This window comes from Ascidia mentula, chromosome 7, assembly GCF_947561715.1.
Source record: "Ascidia mentula chromosome 7, kaAscMent1.1, whole genome shotgun sequence".
Lineage (NCBI taxonomy): Eukaryota > Metazoa > Chordata > Ascidiacea > Phlebobranchia > Ascidiidae > Ascidia > Ascidia mentula.
The window spans coordinates 1010339-1024259 of NC_138572.1; the positions used below are offsets into that span (position 1 = coordinate 1010339).

The 13921-nt window shown below is 38.2% G+C and overlaps 1 protein-coding gene across 3 annotated transcripts; it reads left to right on the forward strand.

The window, feature by feature from the left end:
* The first annotated feature begins 281 nt into the window (after positions 1-281).
* On the forward strand, positions 282-10644 carry LOC145909147 (uncharacterized). Of its 3 annotated transcripts, XM_082996466.1 has the most exons (22): positions 282-350; positions 465-573; positions 1060-1195; positions 1396-1472; positions 1540-1617; positions 2805-2930; positions 2987-3071; positions 3227-3328; positions 3397-3444; positions 3677-3727; positions 4107-4127; positions 4233-4259; positions 4429-4458; positions 4529-4573; positions 4648-4683; positions 5288-5323; positions 6197-6238; positions 6629-6719; positions 8014-8120; positions 8451-8549; positions 8648-8741; positions 9638-10644. In XM_082996466.1, the coding sequence occupies exons 2-21, from the start codon at positions 550-552 to the stop codon at positions 8713-8715; spliced, it is 1329 nt and encodes a 442-aa protein (XP_082852592.1). In that variant the 5' UTR covers positions 282-350; positions 465-549; the 3' UTR covers positions 8716-8741; positions 9638-10644. The 3 variants fall into 3 exon arrangements, with proteins under 3 accessions (XP_082852592.1, XP_082852593.1, XP_082852591.1); XM_082996467.1 differs by lacking the exon at positions 282-350 and having other exon boundaries at positions 362-573; positions 8017-8120; XM_082996465.1 differs by lacking the exon at positions 282-350 and having other exon boundaries at positions 364-573.
* Positions 10645-13921: the final 3277 nt, after the last annotated feature.

Genomic DNA, 13921 nt, shown 5'->3' on the forward strand with positions numbered 1-13921 from the left:
TTGATTAAAATATCCCAACTAATTCGTTGCCACGCGAAACATTTTTCATTTTACGAAAGATATGCCTGGAAATGTAAGCTTATTAGCAGTACGAAATCGCAATTATAAAACGCTTGATGAGCTTCGAAATAGCTTCAATGGTAAGATGTTTGCATAAAAATAACTTCGCTTATTTATCTGTTCCCCAGTTAAAATAGTTTTTCACCTACACGCGCATGCCGAAAAATGTTTTGGGAGCGAGATTACAACCGGGTGTGACGTCATGTCACGTGACGGCGAGACGCGGCCTTTCTTTCTCGAAGCTGCAGATTTGCGAAATCTTTTACTTTCTGCACGAATGAATTAGTAACGTAAGGGCGTATCTTCATTTGAGATTGTGGTTTAACTGCGATTTGCAAAGTGCTTTGTTTCGATCTGCAGTTTTTGAAGCAGTCACGTTTATTGCATAAACGTTATTTTGCCAGGTCATTAATTTGAATCGGAGCCAAGTTTTTTTTGCCTTAATCCCTGGGAAATCCGTTGAATCCGTTTTCCCACAATCAACGACCAATGAAAATGGAAGACACAGAAAAGGTTCGTTTATCATAAATGTGATTTAATTAGTTGAGTTTAACGATGCTGGTGGATTAGGGCTGGAACTTAGTGACAAGCTGTAAATGCAATTTTGAGCGCCGATCCGTTTAAGTTTTTTTTTTACATTATAAAAGCTTCTTAAGGGGAGTTTTTGGTGTGCAGTGCATTACTGAAGTTAGGTTTGAATTGTTGAAAATATTTGAATTTCTACACATTGGCAAAATGAATTTTCTGCATGTAAGTTGCAATTTAAGTAAAATTGTTTTGAATGTAAGAATAAAATGGAAATTATGCATGCAATGTTAATGAATCCACATATATTTCATCATTGTGTAAATATTGAATACTATTTAAAGCTAGCATAACTAATAGGGAGAAACTATGTTCTATCATATTTATACCTAATTGAAATGATCTAGTTTTTGCGGTTCTAGTAAATTAACTAACATCACGCTTAGTTCAGTGTCGAAAATGATGTTCTTTTAGGCCTCTGGTGGCGAAACCCACGAAATTGTGGTCAACGAACCAGAACAACAGAGAAAACTTTTTATCGGAGGTCTGAGTTTCGATACAACTGTCGATGGACTCAGAGCATATTTTTCCAAGTTTGGTGAAGTCGTAGGTGAGGAAATAATGGAGTTCTTACCATTGGTTGCACTAAGTTGTCACACAATATTATGTTTTATTCTAACCTCATAGTGTGTTAAGATTTTTCTGAAGCATGACTGATAGTAAAATAGCGTATGCTCTTATTTTGGTGTTCCTGCTGTCTCAAAGTCAACAATCTGTTCTGAAATTCAATCTAATATCTTTTATTTTCAGATTGCATTGTAATGAAAGACCCAAAGACCAAGAACTCGAGAGGGTTTGGTTTTGTGACTTATGAAAGGATTAAAATGGTGAGTGAGAGACATTTAAACCTGACACATTCACCGACAAACTTTCCTAATATTGTTTCATATTCAGGTTGACAAAGTAATGGATGCCAGACCGCACAAACTTGATGGAAGAACAGTTACCCCCAAACGAGCAGTATCCAGAGAGGTAAATTTTGCATGGTTTGTGGTTGTAAGTAGGGATGCACCGAAAGTTCGGTTTGCCGAATTTATTCGGCCGAAACTAAGGTTTTCGCAATTATTCGGTTTCGGCCGAATATTTCTGCAAAATTCGGCGGAAACCGAAACCTTTTTACTGCATGTAACGCTGATACGCAAAGTTTAGAATCCTTGTTTAAACTGTACGAATGTGTTGGGTATAAGGATAAAAATCAAATTATAGCAGTTAGAACAATACGCGGTTATTCTTTATGAGCCAAAAAAGGCTGTACGATAAGATTAGATCCAATCCAGCACATGTTTTGTTTAAATTTATTGCGTTGAAAGAGATGATATACCAAAATTAGTTTCGGTTTATTCGGCCGAATTAATTCGGCAACGTTTGCCGAATATTCGGTTTCGGCCGAATATAAAAATAGCTGTTTGGGTGCATCACTAGTTGTAAGACAGTGGTTCTATTCTAAGGTTGGCCTATTGTGTAATCCCCCACAAAATGTTGCCCCTGCAAAAGCAAGTTTTGACCCCAAAATTGCATTTTGTCGCACAGGGTGGTTACAATCATAGGCGCCTAGTCCGGGGGGGCAGGGGGGGCGGCGCCCCCCCAGGTTTTTTAAAAATGATTACGAGTGGCTTTTACGCGCGTCTGTCCGCACCATGTTAACTCGTCGCATTCGTAACGTTCGAAGATAAAAAGACCTAAAACAATGTGTTTCTTGCACGACGCACAAAAAACATGTTGACCTAGATTCGCTTGCGTAGCTGACATCGGTTGCTGCAACGTCAGTCTCGGTTGTGTCGTAGACCGATCTCGTGCGTTCGTCGTTAACGTCGCCCTTTTGGCTAATACGCCTCATGCGTTGAAATTCAAACACAGTTTTTCGATACTTGATGACGTCATAGTAACAAATTATGACGTCATAATATAGCCGCCCCCCCTGGAAAAATGAAAACTAGGCGCCTATGGTTACAATTATAGTTAAAGCAGCCCTGTGTTGGATCAAATCTGTTATGTATGATAAACTTCATGTTAGGGTCCAATCTACCAAAAATTGATACTTTATATTTCTTGCTTTTCAATATTATACTGTTTTACTTGTTGTATGTCCTGACCTTTGTCACAATACAAGTAGGTGTAATTTGCTGTGATTTGTACAAACTTTTCAACATATTTTTTAGGATTCTGAAAGACCAGGTGCACATGCAACAGTGAAAAAAATCTTTGTCGGTGGAATCCGTGATGATGCAACTGAAGAACAACTCAGAGATCATTTTAAGAAATATGGAAGTGTTGATTTAATTGAGGTATGTTTACAACACATTTTTTAAGGTAGATTATATTTCACAAAGTGCTTTTTTAGATCATGGAAGATCGCGTGTCTGGAAAGAAGAGAGGATTTGCTTTTGTCACTTTTAGCGATCATGATTCCGTCGACAAAATAGTTTGTAAGTCTTGTGGATTTGTTAATTCAACGAAAGTTTTTGATAGAATGTTTACTTGTACCCTTCTTGCAAACTCATACTTTGTACTAAACATAAACAATCAAACAACATTTTGACATTTAAAACATTTTTTTATGCCAAAATTTGTCTCTTTTCAGCCCAAAAATATCACACCATCAATGGTCACAACTGTGAAGTTAGAAAAGCTCTCCCAAAAAATGAACTGGAGAAATACAAGACAAAACAAACAAGTAGAAGTGGTGTGTGTTGAACTGCTTTTGAGTAAACTCAGTGGCTGCTTTCTATAATAAATTGAAATACTTTACAGAGGAAAGAGGGCCTCCACCACCTGATTACTACAGAGATCGTGAACGTGGTAAGTGTACAAGAGCGATTTTTTCACAAAAATTGGGTCTAGATCCTTAACATTTTGGATTTATTGCAAAAAATTTTCTTATGTGTGCAAAAATCATCTACTAAAGGAATTGATTTTTTAAACAAGGTTTTTGACATGTAGGTTTCATTGTTTTTTTCCAACACAAAGCTGGATGAATCAGCTAGTTGTAATGAAAGCATAAAACTGACCATGTGTGTGTTTATTTTTGCAGAATACAGGAGAAGCCCTCCACCCCCAGTCTATGACCGTTACGCTCATTCAGGTAAAATTTCCCACTTTGATTTCTGCTACCACAGTTTAACCTGATACAAGGTAATCTGGGAAGAGTTGAACGCTTCCCGGCTCTGCCTGTGTGATGCTGGAGCACCTCCTTGTGGCGTATAATCTGAGTCACAGTATCGAAAAGAAACTATTTAAAAGTTGTGTGTTTTTCGTTTCACAGCATTTCAACAATTGCGTTGAGTGCTTGGAACGAAAGCACCAACTTTAGTGGCCACCGCATATTCCTGACACTTTGCAAAGACATTATGTGTCTGTTATTGTGGAGTGAAACCATGCATGGGACAATATTTATAGCAAACAATTCATCACCTTTAATGTATGAAAATAAATTGTTGCTTATTGTTATGTTTTTATTTCAGCTTATGAAAGATACCCACCATGTACGTATCACTGTCTTGTATTTGGATGAATACAGAATATAGTTTCTTAATGTTTATATTTTGAGCATGTGGCCGACAAATAAAGTATGTATTTTTTATTTGTAGCTTCGTACGAACGTTATCCACCAAGCAGTAAGTTTCCATTTTTCGTCTCTTAAACTCAAATGTATGCTCACAAAAATTTAAAACAGAAATTCATTGACAAGTTGAAGTGTAAAACATTTAAATCATTGTTATATAACGTATATGTGGAGGAATTTACATATTTGTCGAACTAAATTACACTTTTGTCAATTTTCAGGTTACGAGAGATCGTATGCACCACCAAGAGGTAACAACTGATCACATTGTATTTCTAATATTCCATTAACAGAATCGTAACCTGCTTCTTTTTTGTACAGAATATGAACGTTATGCTCCACCCCGTGAGTACTCCAGCGAATATGGTGAGTTAAAAGCTCTGATTTTTCTGTAAGTTTGTTTGTTGAGTTGCAACAAATAATGTTTTGTCTTTCCGCAGATCGCTACAGAGAATACAGGGACTACTTGCCAAAAGGTGGGTTAATTTTCCTGATTTTTTCGATAGAAATAAATTGTGTCCAGTGATGTGAATGGATTATAACTCTGCTTTACAGCCTTGCACCTTATGTCAGTGGTTCTTAATCTTTACGCCATTTCCAAAGGTGCTGCATAACAATTTCAAAGACAAAGTTTAAATTTTATGTTGGTTAAGTCAGTCTTGTGCAACTAAAAAAGCAAATCAGTTTGGCAAGTGTATCGCATAAGAACAAAATTCAGAACCACCTTGTATATAATTCCTTCTGATACAAGGTAATCTGGGAAGAGTTGAACGCTTCCTGGCTCTGCCTGTGTGATGCTGGAGCGCCTCCTAGTGGCGTATAATCTGAGTCACAGTATCGAATAGAAACTATTTCAAAAGTTGTGTGTGTTTCGTTTCACAGCATTCAACAATTGCGTTGAGTGCTTAAAACGAAAGCACCAACTTTAGTAGCCACCGCATATTCCTTACACTTTGCAAAGACATTATGTGTCTGTTATTGTGGAGTGAAACCATGCATGGGACAATTGATATTTATCTAAACATTAAACAAACTACTCTAAAATGGGCAAACTCTGAGAGAGACTTTTTTATGTTGCAGAATATTCAAGGAGTTCGGATTATTACCGCAGAGAAGGTAACGCTAATATCCCAAGATAAATCTGTGCCCTCTTTTATTTCACCTTAAGAGAGATAATGAGTCTAGCAAAACTATTGCTTGATTTTCCCACTTAGTACAGACATAAACAGAGGCCGATAGAGTTCTGTTAATTCTGACCGTTTTTTGAAGTAAATGTGCTTCGAGTTAATCTTGTTGTTAAAAACGTTTTATTTTTACTTTTTCCACAATGGTTTAAGACTCACAAAGGCAGCATTAACATAGCAAGGAAGGGAAGAAGGTTCCTTCAGAAGTATTTTTTGTGATTTTTCCACAGGTTACAGATATAACAGAGACAGTCGTAGTTCAGCATGGTCAACAGTGAGGCATGAGTCTTCGGACAGCGACGACTATCTGTACAGATATCGATACTACCCTTACAGATACCATTATTACCAACGTTCATACCCAAGTGAAAACCCAACAACCAAACCGACAAAAAGGCTAGCCCTGCCAGCTCCAGAGAGTTTTGCTGCCAAGGAAAGATCATCGAGTAGCAGCAGCAGTATATCGCCATTAGCTTTGTGCAAGTCGCTGTTAATCAGCACGACTGAATGCAGGTCTAATATGTACGTCACCTCGAAGAGAAGAGCAGAAAGGAGAGGTTAGTTTAGTAGAGCTACAATTTAGGAGGCAGAAAAAGGTGTGAATGTGATGACAATATGCCAGTTATTAGTGAGAAAGTGCTTTTTGTGTAGCTACAGTTAAGCAGTTTAGTACAGGGTATGATAGTTGCAAGTATTAGTTGGTCACGGTAGATGTAGCCAGGGTTAGATTTATTTTTGTACAAGATGTCGTGTACACTGCCACTAGAATTTGTAAAATTAACAAAATACCTGTAACTTTTTCCAGCTTATGATCGACCATCTTCTTACGACTATCCCCCACGAGAAAGTAAGTGTAAAAATATTTGTTTAAATTAACGTTTTAGGTAATTTTGATACAAGGTAATCTGGGAAGAGTTGAACACTTCCCGGCTCTGCCTGTGTGATGCTGGAGCGCCTCCTAGTGGCGTATAATCTGAGTCACAGTATCGAATAGAAACTCTTTTAAAAGTTGTGTGTGTTTCGTTTCACAGCATTCAACAATTGCGTTGGGTGCTTGGAACGAAAGCACCAACTTTAGTGGCCACCGCATATTCCTTACACTTTGCAAAGACATTATGTGTCTGTTATTGTGGAGTGAAACCATGCATGGGACAATTAAACTATTTTATCCTGTATTACTGTTTTTTTTTGCCTAAAATCCTTTGTTCCCAATGTCCGAACTCATTTTTCTTGTTAGGTGAAAGGGAAAGGGCGGTGGCTCCTCCAAGTTCTACCGAGAGAACTTCTCATGAGCGTTCCTACACAAGTTCACACGTCCCAGTGGAAAGGTTTGGAGAAGTCTGACATCTATATTGACAAATTGTTGTATGGTGGTGATTGTATATCATAAAGCGAACGTCTGTGCCAAGCCAGTTAGATCGTCCACAGTCACACCAAGCTACACTGATGCTGGGTTTTTTTTTCACCAAAAAATTTATGTCAAATGACCAAAATGCCAGTAAAAATTTAGGACATTTTCAATTTATTTTGGTCATTTACGACATAATATTTTTAATTTGTTGATATAACAAAAAGAAATAAGGAAACGCATTGTTTATTAACAACAACTTTGCAACATAAACAAACGCAACACATCAAAGACACAATACTACGCATCGGATTTATAGCGCAATCGTTTCGCGCTACTTGACCATTGCGCATATGCACTGTCGTAGTTAAATTCTTTAAACGATAATGCGTTAAGCCTCAAACGCATAAGTGTGTCGGCGGTGCAACACTGCAAACGGTTTCTTATTGGGGTTTTTAAGCGTGTTAATAGGCTAAACCCCCTTTCAACAGTTGCGTTTTCCGCATTAAAAACAAGTAACACATTTGCAATTACTGAAAGATTTGGCCTTGCAAAACTCCTTGGATTGGCCTGTGCCAGATACAACTTTAGCTCTTTTTCTAGGTTGTTCTTCGCGCTCCATTATTCAGTGAGTTATGTGGTATTGCGATCGTTCACAAAAATGTAAGCAACTTTCAAGAGTAGACTTGTTTATATAGGCAATACGCTGCGTTTGTTTAATTAAAAAAAACAAATGAAGGACAATCCCTATTGTTAACAAACCATGCAACTGTAACCGTATTCTTATCGCACAAAAGTCGCAAAACCCGCGTCCTGCTGGGTGTTATCGACCGTCGGCCGCTCGAAAACGATTCGCCGAGAATCACAAAAGCGACGTCCGGGGCAACACAAAGGGAACTTTCACCTAACGATGAGACGCTAGAATAATCTACCAGTCAATTTCCTTTCGGACATTGTGTCCGAAACGGCTTTTCTTTTTTGTGTCATTTACAAAAAAATTGTGTCAATGACCGACAAATGACACAAAAAAAACCCAGCACTGATGAGATGACATAATAGGCTTAAAAAGTCGCCGCATGTATGCAGCTCACAAAATTGTTGTATTGAATAGTAAATCTGATATACTAATTGTTGTAAAGCAACTGTTCGATGGTGACTACAGCAGTGTTCAAAATGTTTGCTCTATTATGATCAGGATATTAGCTTAATTAGCTGTAACATTTGTTCCTGTTTGCAAATTGTGGAATGCTGAAATGTTCTTGTGTTTGTTGTAGCAGTCGCGATGTAAGAGACAGCCGTGACTCACGTGACCCGTACGCAAGGTCGAGCTCAACAACTGCTCCGGAATACGATCCGTACACTCGTCCGAAAACTGAGCCAGGTGTGTTGATGTTGACATGTGTTGTGTCAATTTCATGTTATTAGGTGATTAATGGTTTGGGGCAAACATGTGAAACTCGTTTAGTGTTATGGGCTCTATTACCTATGTTTTACACACACTACGTCAGCTTTGCAAATAATGATGCAATCTACATTTATATATTGTTTGTAAAACTGTAGGTTTAAGCACACAATCTGTTAGATTAGTCTAATTGGATAACGGGCTGCCAGTTTGACATACCTGCTGTAGAGTGTGAAAAACATTGTCTTTATATTATGCAGTTTGATAATAAGACTTGGCTGCAACTGTGAACATGAATATGTATTTCAGGGAGCAATGGGTATGATTACTCATCATATATGAACAGCAGTAGCAGCTACGGACCAGTCAAAAGCAGCTCTTATAGTAGCATGCGTTCTGCACCTTATGGTTAGTATTGAAACACATCTTGAACTTGTGTAAAACTAAACACCTTTTTAGTGAAACTGTCAAAACCATTTTTTAATATATTTACCATGCGTTTGCAGGATCATACCAAAGCTCAAGTGCAGCACCTAGTGGCAGTTCTGGTGCGTACTCCAGCTCCCGCTACTAAGGACAGCATGGTTGGTATGAGAGATGGTGAGTATCAAAACTGCTGCAGGAAAGCTTTGATGAGAAGTTAATGCAGCGTGTATGGGTGGAGTTGCACAATTTTGTGGCACTTTAGAATTTACAGCCATAAATTAAAATGGTTTAAGCTTAAAAAGTAATATTTGGATTTTTTAAAACGGTAAAAAGTGTTTTTAAATAATTAGAAGGATTTTAAATGGGATGTATTTTAAGGTGCCACAAGGTTGCAGTTGTAAGGTTTACAAAGGGAAACATTGTCATAGCCTTAGCTATGTTCTGGATAAAGTGTTTTTCCAATTTAGTACTGTCCAAGACCTAAGTGCTATTGATAGCAAATAAGTAATGGCGTTACCTTAGTTGTCATTGCCACAGTTTTAGTTATGTTGTGGATCAGTCTTCCTTTGCCCAAGCTTATTATTTTACGAAACCAAGCCATGGGGCATTTAGGCACCTAAAGGACTTAAATTTGCTTTGCTCCAAAGTAACAGCATTTGATGGTTTGTGAATCTGTTTTAACAGTAAAAATGTTTTTTTTGTGAAATGATAATGGGCACTTTCATTTTTATCAACAGTTTTTCTGCTCCAAAAATTAACTTGAAAACTAACAAGATAGAACCGTTTGGAGCAAACCAAGTTTCAGATTGCTTTTCCACAGTCACAGATATAGAGAATTCATTGCCATGTTAGCAAAACATTAAAACCCTCTTGTGCACAGCTTGATTTGCGAACTCAGTGTTAATAGTTCAGCAATGAAAGCATCAGCTCCCTTGGTAATTAAAGTTCATTTTTTAGTCAAAAACTCTCATATATTTGCTCACAGTTGACAAACTGACCCCATCAGCCATAATCTCACCAATAAAATGCCAAAAATCTTTGTAAATCACTTGAAAATTTATTTTTTGCAGACAGTCAGCCAGTTTTCAACATTGTCAGCATGTATATATACCCAAGCCGATGAACTTTTACGTTACGAGACATTTTTGTTGTGAGCAGCCCCCCACTCGCATACATTTGTATATATTACCTTCACCATATGCGCAACTTCCGAAAGATCAGAGGATTTGAGAGAGCCACAGTTGATCCACAACATACAGTCGACGTTTGCTTGCGTTTTAATTCGCGAACAGTTTTGGAAGTAAGGTGAATCCCGACAGCTGCAGCCCACAAGCAGCCAGAAGCAAGCCAACTTCAGGACAATTCCCACAACAAACAAAACCCATTCTTTTTTTGTGCAAAAAGTCACGGATTATAACTTGCAAGGTGAACGTTCAAAGGTTCTTTGCAGGACGAAGGTTCTACCCAGTTTAAAGGTAGCAACTATTTTGTTTTTGTCGTTTCCATAAAATCATGTCAGTCTGTAGCTACGCTTTTTACCAAGGGCCAAACTTTTCGCACAAAAAAATCTCCATTTTATTGCTAGTCGAGCAAGATGTAAATAGGACAGTCGTGTTACTCATGTTGTGTAGTCGACGCTTTGTTTTGTGTACACAGCTTAACCGCAAAGCACGCGAAAAGGAAGTTACTTGTCATTTTTATGGAAGGCTTTTTTGTCAAAACGATTCCCATATTTTTAATTCGGTGACTGCAGATTGATGCAGAAACGTGGCTTTGTAAGATATGAAAGCCTTGTTTAAGATATTACTGTCACAGCAGTCGAACAGTTAAGTTCAAGTGTAACAATTTCTTGTCTTTATGGCATTTCTACAGGTATCCCCCCACTATTAAGTTCTTCCCAAGATATTTAAAACTGCCATAATATTTCCTGTACTATGTTGTGCGACTCGACCGTGACCAGAAAATTTATTTGACCTTCGACGAAGAAGATATACGGACAACTCTTTTCTAATCAAATTTGCTCCATTTTTAATCGCGAAATGAAATCTAGCTGACGAAATAAACTTTTGTACTTGTACTCACGTGATGAGGAAGCAGCCAATCAGAGGAAAGGACGTGTTAAAGTGAAAGATCAGTGCAAGTTTGTGGAGTCGCTAGATTTCGTTCATCGTGGATGGATTGATAAGAGAAGTTCAGAGATACTGTATATTTAGAAGCAAGTTGGTACAGAAAAACTTTCAGAAAAGGACGTTTTCAGACGTTTTTTTTTTTCAGTGAAACACGTTTTGTTCGCAGTCCAGGAAAGTTTCAGTTTGGAGTCCAGTCGTTTCGTTGATAATTTTAATTTCGTTATTAAAATTCTTTCGTTCAGGTTTGCAGTCAGTGTTGTTAGAATAGTGCTTCGTGGGCCCCCAACAGTAACCATCAAGTCAGTGTCACTCTGCACTTTCATAAAAAAACGTAGACGGTAAGCTAAACAAAATCATTTTTATATGACTCCATTAGTGCCGATTCTGCTCGTGACCTCCACAAGGGGTGCACAAAAAGCCCAAACAAACCCCTTTAATAAACAAATTAATGCGGACTCGACGTAACCGATCCGAGTGTTGATAAGCCACGTACCGTCAAGAAAATCGGTAAGGTTTGAGATATTTCTTGGTCTATATCATTGTTATATTTCGAACTGGTGGCAATTTCCAAAACGTTTTTTCATGGACTTGCACTCCGTGAAGTTACATTTTATACCCCAGACGTGGAGCATCATGATTATGCATGTGTTAATGAAAAAGCCTGAATATGAATTTCCCGTCAACTGGCCTACAAAATCACTTGGAAAGCGCATGCGGGCCTTCTGCCGGACAGCCTTATATTAAAGTATATGGAACTATGTAGGCTAAGTTATCCAAACTTAGCTTGATGGATTGAAATTTTGTTGGTATTGAACCATGCTTAATATAAGGCTGTCCGGCAGATTAAAGTTGTTGGTATTGAACCATGCGGAAATGCCCTTTCCACGAAACGAAAAAAGGGTTGTTTTGATCCTGTGGGTTTGAACGGAGAACGAACAATTACAATAAGTTTGTGTATTTAGTCTTCGAGGCACGCTAGTAGTGTATTGTACCGGTAGTATCATATTTTGCCAAGTCACGGAGGCTAAACGCTACCTGATATCCTCCAACAAGTCCCACGTGGACAAGGCGTTCATTTCACCTTTTTACACCAATGTAGCCCTGCCTCTGGTTTAACAATATAAACTGTAACTTATTTGGATACAAAACAGTCGGAAATCAGCCTATAGTGCTTCCCTTCGTTAGGATCGAAACGCGGTCTTTTCTGTTATGTTTTTTTTATCGAAAGAGGCAAATGAGCCCTAAAATGTTCAATATTTCGGCCTATTAACTCTCATTAGTGCCTGTTTTGGTTTTTTTGCAACAAAACTCGATGTGCTACATACATAAAGGTCTTAGTATATTAATACTATACAAAATCAGTTTGTTTAAAAATACACGATGTGATTTAGGACCCTATTTCTCTCTTGAAAACGATACTGGTATAAACCACATAGCCTACGTGCCTTGCACTAGCTAAAAAAAGGGTCAATCGCTTTTATTTTCCGCCTTTATTTACACACGTCCTTGAACGTTGTTAAAGTTTATCTTTTGAAACGTGCACCCGTCATAGGGGATGAAATGAATGTTTCACAGGCACTTGGCCGGCGTTGCGGTGCACGCCGAACAACCCATATGAACTTTTACAAACACACCGGCACCACACCGTGCGTCACCGAATGTACCGGAATGATTCAGCAAAGTTTCTCCAGTGTCATGTTTTCAGGTCTGATGCAACGTGTGGATTGTAGGTGTTGAATACACAAAGATCAGGTGGAGGCCGTTCAAAGGGCAAAATCGTATTTCTGGAGTGAATTTAAAGTGGGTATTGACCTGAAACTTGTTAACTTTGATCTACTTTCTTTTGTGTCAACGTCACTCGCAAACTCCATACCGCGAAATACTACGGAAAAGCGTTTCTTTGAACAAAATATTTAGGTTTATTTTGTTTAAAAACTCACAGATTGCTTAGGCGGATTAAGTAAGTACAGTTGATGAATTTTTAGCGCAAATATCGAACAATTTGCAGTTGTTTTGTAAACACAAACTTTACAGCAAGAATTTTTGTCGCCATGGTGAATGGAAAAACACTTTAAACAGAAATCTTTACGGAAATATCGAATTTCTGAAATAATTATGAACGCATTTCACGACATATGCAATTTCTCTGTTAAATGCCGTCGACTCTTCCGAGGTTCTCCCACGGTATTTTCAACTTTACACTAAAAAACAAAACTAACATTTTACTTTTAAAAATCTCCCACGAAAAGGCGTTTTCGTCACTTTTCTGGGCTTTTTTTACCGGATGCAAGTTTATTATATTCACATAATGGCGAAACTATGCCTAAAAACGATTTTAAAAGTATTTCAACCGAATTCACCCTATCAGTCGCTATTTTGAATTACCGGGAGATGGCGCCCTTTGCGATCATGTGATTACGCGGTCACGACACCGGATGCTGACGTCAATTGACGCTCATCGCTCTGCGCAAGAGAATAAAGAAAGAGTGGAAGAGGAATGGGGAGAAAAACGGAGAGTTGTGAGAAAAAGAGAAAGGTAACAACTGAGAAGCTTGTAAACACATTCTATTCGCGCCACCAGCAGTACGGGGGTATTGCAGTCACACCTTACAAGGTATTTGCACCCCAGAATCAGGGTTTTAAAGGACATGTAGAATGCATAAAAACTGTACCTACACATACGTTTTTAACTTAGCCCTGAAGCGTAGAGGTAAGTGCAAGTGTTTTCAATGCTATACCAACTTGCTGAAGTAAGACATTGCTAAAGGTAGGATTTAGCCTAAGGGCCAACAGGCAGACTTAGATTGCAGGTTTATAATCGATTATTTAGCTCATTACCTGTTTTATCAGCGCGAAAGTCGGACACAATTCAGCATTAGGCGGAAATCGTAGTCAGCTAAGCCCCACAGATGCTTATGAACTTTGTGCTAGTCTGAAACCTGCTAGTAGGTGACAGTTAAATGGAGACAGACTCCGCAGCTGCCTCTGACAGTACAAGATAGTTATCTAGACTTGTTCGGAGTTGATGAATTTTAGTCCATTAAACTTCCGTCTTGCATTCAACCTGACAAAGCAGTGTTTATGCGTCATAATAGACATTGTTGCGTATTAATCCGGTATATCGAAACCGTTAAAAATTATAGAGACCAATTTAAACGTTTAATTTAGTACTGCAGTTTTTGCGAAATAGCAGCACAATTATTTGTCCGACACTTACTTGGTTAA

What these genes read in the sequence shown, in the direction of transcription:
- LOC145909147 (XM_082996466.1), top strand. Translation starts at nt 550, where the DNA reads ATGAAAATGGAAGACACAGAAAAG. An exon ending in CAAGTTTGGTGAAGTCGTAG is followed by an intron (nt 1,196 to 1,395) that starts GTGAGGAAATAA and finishes TTTTATTTTCAG; the next exon opens with ATTGCATTGTAATGAAAGAC. An exon ending in CGAACGTTATCCACCAAGCA is followed by an intron (nt 4,260 to 4,428) that starts GTAAGTTTCCAT and finishes GTCAATTTTCAG; the next exon opens with GTTACGAGAGATCGTATGCA.